The following is an 11,394-nucleotide window of genomic DNA, read 5'->3' on the forward strand; positions in this document are numbered from 1 at the left end:
GGCGAGTCTAACGAATCCACGAGTACAGACATATACCTCACTAGTTATTAGCAGTAGTTGATTATTTTACGTTGTTTTATTACTGCCATTTTAATTCTGGTCCTCGGGATAGCAATGCGTGTATCATGTGCCCAAGGGAGTAGGTTGCAACTTTGTAGGATGTTGCTTATGTTCGGGACCTAGGCAGGGCAACTCGGATATTCAATCGTGGACGACTGGGCACATGAGAGACGTTACGATCTTACGCCTGTATTAATTATGAGTATCGATGGTACAGGCAGAACCACCCAAACCAACGCCAAACCGACTAACTGGACCATTTCAATTAGACCTTCAACCACAAGCTCAGCACACCCTTCGCATACTCCACGATCTCATCGCCACCAAGCTTAGACTCGCCGTACAAGCGATCAACAAAAGTAATAGGAACCTCAGCGACGCTGAAACCCATAGCCTTAGCCCGGACCATCATCTCCATCTGGAAAGTGTAACCCTTGCTCTCCGTACTCTCAATGACCTTCTGTAGGACAGACTTCTTATACAGACGGAAACTACCCGTCAAATCGCTGACACCGGGGCGTAGCACGGTGTCAGCGAACAAATTAGCCCCGCGGCTGACGAACTTGCGCTTTAAGTCCCACCCGAACACGCCGCCGTTACCCGCGTACCGCGTTCCCGTCACGATATCGTATCCGCCGGCCCGCTGGCGCGCAATCATCTGCGGGATGAATTTCGGGTGGTGACTGAAGTCGGCGTCCATGATGATGACGAAGTTGCCTGTTACGAATTGGAGGCCGTGTACGTATGCGGTGCCGAGTCCGAGCTTGCCTGATCGTGTCTTGAGGATTACGTGTGGTGCGTAGGCTTTGACTAGTTGTTCTGCTACTACTTGTGTTCCATCCGGCGAGCCGTCGTCGACGATTACGAGTTCCCAGTCAAGGTTGCTGTAGAAATCATCGCAATTAGCACTCGGTCGCTAATATAGCGTATTGTATTAAGGCGCTAGAAAAGGGTCGGAAATTCGGGACATACTTCTCGGTAAAGGTGCGGTTAAGCAGCCAGGTGATAATGGGGAGATTGCGGCGCTCATTGTAGGTCGGTAAGATGACAGAGTACTTGTCTTTAGTCGCGACTGCCTTTGTCGGAGCCATTGTGATGTAATTTTTTGTCTGATCGGGTTTGCAGTGAAAGTAGTGTAAGTCGAAACAGAATTATCGTCGTAGGTAATGGACCGAGGTAAAGGAGTGGACTGAAGTTGGGTTGACTGTTGAAGTCGTCGCGTAGTTGAAGCAGCTAAAGATTGAATTGAACACGGTGCGACGTGACGCTACCGTTAAACTGAAAGATTTTGGTGGGGCACAGTAGTACCCTGTTCATATGACTAAGCAGATTTAGCCCCTTTTATTACCCCTATATCTCGATCCCGCAGTCAATTAATTCAAAAGGAATATTTCTCATGATTGATGGCTGGAAATATGAAGTATATTCTCTGTATATATTTTCTAGAACTATTTTCCCTGTCGTTTCTATAGCTATGATCTATACCAAATATTCGTACCATTCGTCACTCCACGGAAACCCGATTCAGTTTGTACGACCTACTTCCTTGATGCCTGAGGCTGAAATAATCTCCAACACAGATATAATTGTGATCATTTTTGAACCGGACAAACTTATACAGGGCTCGAATTTTTCTCTTTCGTACTAGCCCGGGCATCGCCGTTGTGACTCTTGCCAATGCTTCGCCAACTCTTTAAGCTACTAAAGCTGATAGTGTGGTGAAACTTGCGACCAGCTTCTTCGCTTCCTTGGGAGAAGACACCCCTCACAACAGCAGCATCCTCGAGTAATCTGAAGTGTCGCTTAGTCAACTTCCAAAGCTCCATCCCAGTGACGAAGATGATAGTTGCGGCGATAACCAAACTCCACTCCCAGCTGATGTTTGTATGCTTGAAGACGTTAGTATTGACCACCGGGATGTATACGACCGGAAATACGCTGATAGCACCGAGTACCACAGCCCAGAACAAGAACTTATTCTCGTAAACATCCTTAAATAGCGGGAATTTTGAGGTGTCATCGGGTTTGAGTCGGAACATAGATCGTCGAATATCCTTGAATTCCCAGGCGCTGATGAGAATAAGCCAAGTCAACTCCGCGAATACGGTAGCTCGCGCTCGGAATACAGGGATGCACACGCCCGAAAATTCCCTATTGCAATCAATACCTAATTGTCCGTTGTTCGCCCCGTAAATAATTATAACGAAGGTCATGAGTGATAAGATTCCCATCAATAACCCGTAGACAAGCATATCAATCAATATTTGGTTCGTAAATACGCCACGCCTCCTATCATGCGGAGGTTTGCGCATAACATCCCGTGATGCTTCCTCGCGACCGAGACCGAAAGCGGGGAATGACGAGGTTAGCATGTTAATCCATAGGATTTCGAGAGGAGAAATTGGGAACACGGAAAATCCCGATTCGTCCTGGAAACCTAGACCGCAAATCAGAAGGATGACTTCACCCACATTGGAGGTGAGTAGATGTAGAATAAACTTCTGGATGTTATCGAACATTCGTCGTCCTTCACGGATAGCGGCGACGATGGAATTGAATTTATCGTCAGTCAGCACGATCTTTGCGGCGGATTTAGCCACATCGGAACCTGATCCCATCGCAATACCCACATCGGCTCGGGATAGAGACGGAGCATCGTTAACGCCGTCGCCAGTCATAGCCATGTAAGCGGATCGCCGGCGAAGAGCTTCAATCATGCGGGTCTTAGTATCTGGAGCGCAGCGAGCAAGTACAAGGGGCAATTCAGGCAAAGCGTCGATCTCTGCATCGGTAAGCTTGTCGAAGTCGCTTGCTTTTTGTACGATGGCATTCGCGATGTCCTGACTTAGAATGCTGAGATTCCTAGGGATGATACCGACTTCCTTGGCGATTGCTTCCGCTGTGGCGGGATGGTCGCCAGTTAACATGTGTACCTGCAAATTAGCATTAGTCTTTTCCAAATTGAAAATAGTTAGTGGTACAAGAACGCTTACTTTTATACCAGCGGATGAACATTCTGCGATAGCCGGTGTAGTCTCCTTCCGCGGCGGATCATAAATACCCGCCAGGCCTAAAAGTGTGAGGTCACTTTCCACACGCTTACGTAAATTATCGTCTCCCGCATGGTGCCCGGGCGCGGCTTTTTCTGTGTACTTGCCATCCCATGGTCGCGATGCAATAGCGAGTACACGTTGGCCCTGGCTGGCAAAGGCATCCATCTGCTTTAAGATCCTCTCTTTGTATTCCTCAGTCATTGGTTCTTGGATACCCCCGATACCGACCGTAGAGCAGAGGTCAAGTACCCGTTCAACGGCGCCCTTGGTGAACACCATACTGTGGTCGCGGCTAGGACTATCGTAGATAACCGACATACGCTTAATACCACTATCAAAAGGGAATTCGGCGATTTGCTTCCAACCTTCAGCTTCCATGATCCTCTTTCCCTTTTGAAAGCGATGCGCAAATACTTGCAGGGCGATTTCTGTTGGCTCCCCTGTTACTTGCCATTCGGGATGGTCGTCTTGAGGTTCTGGTTCATGTCTGACGGTAGCAAGATTGCAAAGTGCCGCAGATAGGAGGAAGGCTTCCAACTCAGGATTCATGGTAGCGTCTTTCTCATCTTCCTTATGATATTTAGCTGGATTGAGCTTCTCGTCTGGCACATCGAATTTGAGCACCGCGGCGCTACGTTCTTGGTCAAAATCTCGTTTCTCGGAATCCTGACTTTGATAATCCAGCTCTGAAACCGTGACCCTTCCTTCAGTCGGATCGCTAGGACGTCTAGAATCTCTAACTGTATATGTCGATTTGTGGGGAATCCAGACCTTCCTAACGATCATAGCCCCTTGAGTCAGGGTACCGGTCTTGTCGGAGCAGATATTCGTAACTCCGCCAAGCGCTTCGAGAGCGGACAAGTCTCGGACCACAACATTAGCCTTTCGCATGACCGTTACAGCAACCACCATTGTAATGGTTAGGACCCTGGATGATATACTAATATTAGCGATATTATGGCGTGACTGGGTATAGACAAATACTTACGCGACGAGCGACTCGGGAATAATAGCAATACCCGTACTGATAGCATAAATAACAACTTCTTTCGGAACATGAAACTCATTAACAGCAAAAACGATGACAGCAAGCAGAAGCGCACAACCAAAAAGTGTATAAGCCAATTTTGATAGTTTGATTTGAAGCGGTGTTCCTTCAGTCAATCCAAGGAATTTGCCAACAAAATCATAGATTCGCTTTACTAGCCCAACAACAGGTTGTCGCTTTCCATATTTCTTGTAGTTCATGGAGCGGCCATCTTTGCGATGCTTTTCTGAACTCGAAGCAGCAATCTTACCAACTTCGGTCTGCATGCCGGTCGATATAACCACGCCTCGACCTCGACCTTTCCTGATAGTTGTTGTGCCATATGCAATGTTAATTCGATCGCCTATACCGAGTTCTTCATCCTCCAGATGTTCAATGATCTTTTCAACAGGTACTGACTCTCCAGTGAGCGACTGTTCATCTGCAGCAAGGTTCATGGCTTCAAAGAGGCGAACATCAGCGGGGACGGTGTCACCCATTTTTAGAATGACGACATCACCAGGTACAACCTCAGCACTGGAGATCGTTAGCACCGCCGTAGAAGATGGTTCACATGGTCGAAACATGGAAGTGACTTACTTTGGAATAACTTGAGTTCTACCATCACGTAGTACCATCGCGCTTGGGGCGGAAAGGGCTCTAAGAGCATCCATTTTCTTCTCGGCGCCATACTCCTGATAGAATCCAATTGAAACATTGAGCACAATGACGGCTAGGAGGACGCCCCCTTCTACCCAATCATTTACGCCGAAGCTCAATGCCATAGCAAGGAATAAAACCTAAAAACTCAGATTAGTCTCGCAGCTTTAGTTTCGTCTCTCAAATAGACCACTTACTAATATCATAGCATTCGCCAATTGCTTTAGAAAGATCTTATACCAAGGGATAGCTCCACCAACATCTAATTCATTAGGGGGACATTTCTCATGTAATTGCGCAACTTGCGTAGAGGATAATCCCCTTTCCAAGTGTGTCTCAAGTGTTTTTGCAACATCTTGGACTGTCAATAGAAATGGATGACGCTCAAACTGACAAGTCATCGCATCCGGGTTTGAGACTTCATAGACTGAGTATAATATATGAATATTTGCACCACAATACTTAAGTCTTTCACTTAAAAAGATGGTCTAGATAACTCATATAATAGTATCATATACACAAAAGAATTCAAAGCTATCCCTACCTGGGCCGGGGATGGCCATGTTTATAGTCGACTGAAAGCAAAAGGTTCATTCAAGTGCGGGATCCTCCGCCACCGAAGATGCAGATTCCCCCACATTTTGCTGTAGATGCCAAGTGAACCAAGAACACTCATCACCATCATGATGCTCGTTGGTATTCTTGGGAGTATGCTTGGGAAGGTGATAAGTCAACTAGGATGATGTTTAGTGTCGACTAAGAGTGAATGGGTAATTATGATTGGTCAATGAACACTAGAATTTCTGGTATAGAACTATTTCCAAGAAAGATAAACGTCAGATATAACGACGGATTAGTATATAGTACGTGGATGAGGCTCCAAAGACAAGAGATAACCGCGGGGTTTGGTAAAACGTGCGTGGGAACTGTCTTGGGAGATGATATGATAAGGCTTGGCCCCAAGAGAAACTAAGCCTTGGCTTCTTAGCAAAAAGACTTGGCAACCAGAATAAACTTATTCTAAAGAGAAATTGGTAAGTTTTCCACGATAATAGAGTTGATGGTGCGCGATTCGCGATGGCGTTAGATTGAACCTTAGGAACCTTGGGAATTGAAGGATGGGCTTGAAAACGGAACTCGGCATGAAGCACAGACCAACAAAGAGGAGTCTAGCACGTGCTAAGCCTGGCGGGTACATTCACGTGACGCAAACACCCCCTCGCCTTAATTCTTGGCCGAATTCCAGTCTTGGCATCTTTTCTTTTCTTTTCTTTTTTTGGCCAAGATTTGCTAAACTGGAGCCATCGGAAGAATTGCCCATCTCGCCGCGATCAAATCATGGCATCATGTTGTGCACAGAGCTGCATAATGATCACGCAAGCTGACAAATAACAATTCGTCCTTACAACAATGTGGATCGCTAATCCCCATCTCTCTCAGAACCAATTCGCCTATCACACTGTCCTTTATCAGCCTCAGCCACGGCATTTTGGGAGAATTTAAAAAGCAAAATTCCTTACGAAATAATTAAGGCATCTCTGTCTTCCCCCAAATTATGAGTTATTTAAACTATCTATCTACCTAATGCCATCCCGGATTCATTAGGTCAGATACAGTTCAGTTTAGATTCTTCGTGGTTGAGAAGAAATGCAATATGTCCGATACGGACGTCATTCCACAGGATCGGAGCCCTTGTCATTCCATACAACGTTTGGGTTTGTGCAAGTCCAAGAAACATACCAGTGTTTGCCTCGGTCCGCCGTCGATCTTTCCATCTGTCTGTCTCTCTATTTGGTCAATTGCAATGTACATGAGTGGATGAACAAGAAGAAACAGTCGTTGCCTTTATTAATGGACTTACCTAGGTAGGTACACCACAGACAGACATACATATCCGCGTACCGTCCCGTGTTATAAGGCATATACTGTATAGTGTACTGTATCTATATGCCGTACAAGTGCGGAAGTGGTCTGATGATTTACCTATCTGTTGGGTAAATTCTATAGCGACCTACATACGCTACCGCTACCAACCAGCCAAAGTAGGGTTAGGTACTTCCGTACTCCGTACATTACTATTGCGTACGTACCTACTAGCCTACCTACAAATAGTATGGTACCTAAAGGTAATGGCGGGCAGGCGGGCAGGCGGACAGGGCGGGCTAGATCTGGTTGCAGCTGCTTTCGCAATCATCCCGCAAGCCTGTTACTTCCCCTCATTGGTAGTCGGATGTAGGTGCTCCCTAGCTTCCTTACCTTCCTTACCCCGTCCACCCCTGTCACCCCTGTCACCCCTGCTCCCTGAAATGTTTATGCTGCTTGTGGCCCGGTTGCGTAAGGATCTGGGAGCAAATGTGAGCAAATGTGGAAAGAAGCTTCGTCTTTAATAGTTTTCCCGTCCCGTCGCGACTTCTGATTCGTCAGTGCTACCTAGGTACTTGAACTGTGAGATGGATCAAGAAGCTTGACCAACCTCACCTCACCTCGATTTCTCCCAGGTTCTATTCTTTTTTTCTTCTTTTTTCCTTTGTGTCAGCTTCCGCCGACATTTCCAACGACTATCCATACACAACCATCAAAATTCACTCGTATCTTCACATCATCACCAATTCTTTTTCGCACAATTCGTCAAAATCGACCCTCAACAAAGCTATCGTATCCATACTGTGCGCACCTTTCAGCTAGTTCTTCTGACGTCATCAATATGGCCGACATTAACCCCAACGGCAACGAAAAAGGTATTTAAATCTCCAAATTAATATTCTATGCACTAAAGCGATTCATGCGATCTTTGTCCGAGCTCAATTGATCCATTTGAAGTGCTGGCGCACTTTCCGCGCCGGTGCAACTAGATCGCGACATTCAAGTGGCACAGTGCGCTAACTTGATAATTCTAGCTGTGGATGGCGCAGCGACAGTTCCTGAATCGCAACCCAGCGTCCCGCCTGTCGTTAAGGTCCCGGCGAACGAAGGAGAAAAATCCATAGAGCCATCGATCACGACTGATACCGCCAAGGCTAGTGCGGCTGATGAGCCCAAATCCGAGCCCGCCGCTCAGAATGATGCGACCACTGACTCCAAAGAGGAGCCGACCAAGAAGATCGACGAAGCTGACAAATTGGCTTCGCAGCCAGAAAAGCCAGCCGATTCTGCTCCTACAGAACCTGCTACTACTGATGCTGCGACAACTGATGCCCCTGTGGTTGCTAACGGCGACTCCAAGGACCCTCCTAAGCCAGTTTCGGTTGAAGAGGTCCACGACCAGGATATGCCGGACGCGGCCCCATCCAAGCCCACCGAAGCGAGTGGCGCACTTCCCGTCCAAGAACCAAAAGATGATGCACCAAAAGCGGATGCAGCCCCAATTACCACCGACTCTGCCAAAACGGAACCCAGCACCGGGGATAAGCGAAAAGGCGAGCCTGAAGCTAAGGTATCCAACGGTAATACCACCGTCGAAGAACATTCCGAAGCGCCAGCAGAGAAAAAGCAGAAAACTAATGGTGCTGCCACTAACGGTGCTCCTAAGAAGGCTGGTCGACCGAAGAAGGATAAGAGCGAGAAAAAGGCACCTGCAGCAGCCGCACCGCCCGTAGGTAGGACAGCGAGGAAGACTCGAAGCCAGGGCGCCGCCGACTGAACCGCAACGTAACTGTAAATGGAAAAAAGCGAAATATAAAAACCCCGGTTGGTTCTTTTTTCTCCCTCTTTAGCACGTTGGTTCGGAAATTATTACTTCTCCTATACCTTTCGGTTTGGGATTCTTGGGGGGGCGCTTTGTGGGAGGTTATTGCTTCTCTGGGCTTGGAGGATGGATGAATGGCTTTGCGATGAAGCGAAGCATTCTTGTACATATTCGTACCATTATGGGTGCTCCTAGACCATCGCGAAGATTGCGTTGGTTTCGTTGCGATTGGGTTAGGGCTGTTTTGTATTCATACCGATGAAGTAACAGCAGCACGGTATGATAGAGTGTAGTTCACCGTCCTTAGATAGGATAATGCAATACACATAGTCATTAATCACACATGTTATAAGAAAGTGAGAATGTTCTAATGGTGATGGATATTAAATGGGTTTCTATTGGTCAAATTGAATGAATGATAAACATTGAAACCGACCATTCGACGAATCTTTGTTTCCAAGCATCTTTCTGGAAACACCTGATAAGTGCCACAAGTCATTCTAAAGATGGCATAGATATTTTTATTTAAAAAAATTTAATAAATAAAACATAGAATATATAGGACGAGCGCATAGAAGAAAATTGAGATTATTAGTTCTAGGTCATAGGTTAAGCCTAAAGGCGCTAGTTTAGGGGTTGAATACGGGCTCTTGTCAGGCTATCAGTGCCCTGTACGTGCTGAACTGTCACGTACCTACAGCACCTAGTTAGGTACTATATACCTAAACAGATAACGAGTCTCCCAAACTTACAGAAGCTTGACGACTATGAGTACACCAGCTATAATAGTACGAATACTATTCTATCTATCCTCGCGTGCGTTTCCTCAGGTTTAAGTCCATCTATTTCCCAGATGGTATAAACTAGCTGTCGCGCTTCGGAATTTTGGTTATATTCAAAAATAAGATCTTAATACGGGAGATTTCAAGTAGTTGGCACTTAGTTCTTTTAGTGGCGCTAATAGAAGAACTACTTCTCTAGACTTGATATCTTCATGTTTCAAAACCACATACGAATAAAGCTAACTAAATCTGACGGATACACGCAAGCTTGAGATACAGAGGCAGCTGAATGATGAGTCGATTTCCAACTGGAGAATCTCGCCGGAAGCTTAAGTTGTATCTTTTCGAAGATGTCCCATGATGCGCGACGACATGCGGTCCGTTTCGAAACACCGATGGGTGGGTTGCTTTGCGGGTGCGAGTCATGCTGGTCAGTGCGTGTCTAGGTGGCTAATGGCCTGAGGACAATACGAAAACCTATGCTCGTTCGATGCTCTTACATAAGGGAGTAGTAAGTAAGTCGTGAGACATCGGGACTGCCGTAGATGGTCAGATTCCGGCTCCGGCCATCCACTCATGAGCACGCGATTGCTTCGGGACCCGAATCACCTAAACATGCCGGCATTCTGCCTCTGGATAGCTGGAGGTAGCTGGCTACAATTTTGATGAAGCGCCTATCTTTTTCTTGGTTGATGTGGGAATCTATAAGAAAGACCCAATCGCAATATTGTGGCTAAAACGAGAACATTACCCCCCAGGGAACGTTTGTTGGTTTCGGTGTTCCTCAGTAGGTACAGTACCCGGTGTGGCTTATGCGTATAAGATGCCGATTACATGAGTATTCGCCGACGGCTGAGCGCGTTCCAAGGTTATTTTGAGATAATAGGCATCGCTAAGGTCAATGGCTTCGGGCTAACTTGGAGATATTTAGGAAAAGAACCTGCGGTGTTCACCCTCACTTACTGGCGGAACTTATGGCACGTAAAGAATAAGCGTGACGTCGCGGGTACACTCATCATTAAGATGTCGGTGTTAAATGACTTCTGTTAATGTATAGAATAATAATGCATAAAGATAGGAGGCTGAGGCTCGATTAGGGATCGTTTGGATATCCACTCTGAGCGGAATGATCAACCACGCCGCGGCAACCGGATTCGTGACCGTTGTTAATCATCCTTCCGAAGTCTTATCCAAGAAAACCATTTAAGAATACAAACCTGTAAAGTTGAGGCCGCCAGTGACCACTTACTAAAACATCTCCACTGTCGCGAATAACGTGTACAATAAACAATATCTTGAAACATTGATTGGTTCTTGTTTGTTAGCCTTAAAGGTTAAAAAATTCGAGATTTACGAACTTGCCAAGGATTGAGCTTCTTTGGATCCCCTTAAACTCCGTTCCCGAGACCCCGGTTCGGGATCAGCGACCCTTACTACGTTACAGATGCTTGTCAGGTTCGTCCATGCTTTTTAAAAGTCAATTACCGCGTATTTAATCCACGATTTACTTAACTATGATCATGTTATCTAATGTTTTATATACTCAGTTAATAATACCACATTAGCAAACACTCGGGATGTTTTAGGTTAGTTTACACACACCCATCCATACACAATTCTCTTAATATAATAAGCGCATGACATCGAATAGTGACCGCGTAAATACTACTTTGAAGCCAACAATGTCTTGCATTGGGTAGGTGTCCAGTGGAAAAGCTCGTATTCTGGAATGACCCCGCCAACTCACCATCGGAATCCACTAGCTCCATTGGCTACGCGGCAGTGCTGACCCTAGCAAGAGTCCAGTCCAAAATAGAACTATTAGTGGAGATTCGACCAGCCTAGTTGCGCGATTGGCTGAGACGGGCTGGTCTCGACTCTTGTTGAGCTTCCACTTCTCCAGGGGGGAAATATCGGGGTATGCACCTGCATTCAAGCATTTCAAGAAACGGGTTTTTATTGAATATTGTAAAAGATTTGAAAGATTTCTTGCATTTTCATGGTGTGACTTCGATAAAGATCACCCGACAATATACTTGTTATAGACCAGTGAGAAATAAGCCGATATATATACTTGTATATATACATTTACGTACGTATCTTGCTACTTTTAATAGGCTATTCTCT

At 46.0% G+C, this 11,394-nt stretch overlaps 3 protein-coding genes across 3 annotated transcripts; 1 reads left to right on the forward strand and 2 right to left on the reverse strand.

The window, feature by feature from the left end:
- Nucleotides 1-57: 57 nt before the first annotated feature.
- F4822DRAFT_411158 (family 2 glycosyltransferase) lies at nt 58-1,355 on the reverse strand. Its single transcript, XM_051458828.1, has 2 exons — nt 1,033-1,355; nt 58-944 (listed from the first exon to the last, which is right to left on the reverse strand). Exons 1-2 carry the CDS (start codon nt 1,149-1,151, stop codon nt 326-328), a joined length of 738 nt encoding a protein of 245 aa, XP_051312542.1. The 5' UTR covers nt 1,152-1,355; the 3' UTR covers nt 58-325.
- A 318-nt stretch (nt 1,356-1,673) lies between these two features.
- F4822DRAFT_431636 (potassium/sodium eff) lies at nt 1,674-5,201 on the reverse strand (the record flags this gene model as incomplete). Its single annotated transcript, XM_051461508.1, has 5 exons — nt 1,674-2,993; nt 3,054-4,041; nt 4,102-4,677; nt 4,741-4,940; nt 4,998-5,201. 5 exons carry the CDS (start codon nt 5,199-5,201, stop codon nt 1,674-1,676), a joined length of 3,288 nt encoding a protein of 1,095 aa, XP_051312543.1.
- A 1,814-nt stretch (nt 5,202-7,015) lies between these two features.
- On the forward strand, nt 7,016-8,579 carry F4822DRAFT_325906 (uncharacterized protein). The gene is made up of 3 exons (XM_051455552.1): nt 7,016-7,032; nt 7,235-7,538; nt 7,698-8,579. The coding sequence occupies exons 2-3, from the start codon at nt 7,505-7,507 to the stop codon at nt 8,438-8,440; spliced, it is 777 nt and encodes a 258-aa protein (XP_051312544.1). The 5' UTR covers nt 7,016-7,032; nt 7,235-7,504; the 3' UTR covers nt 8,441-8,579.
- Nucleotides 8,580-11,394: the final 2,815 nt, after the last annotated feature.

Source organism: Hypoxylon trugodes (genome assembly GCF_022578975.1).
Source record: "Hypoxylon trugodes strain CBS 135444 unplaced genomic scaffold F4822scaffold_7, whole genome shotgun sequence".
Lineage (NCBI taxonomy): Eukaryota > Fungi > Ascomycota > Sordariomycetes > Xylariales > Hypoxylaceae > Hypoxylon > Hypoxylon trugodes.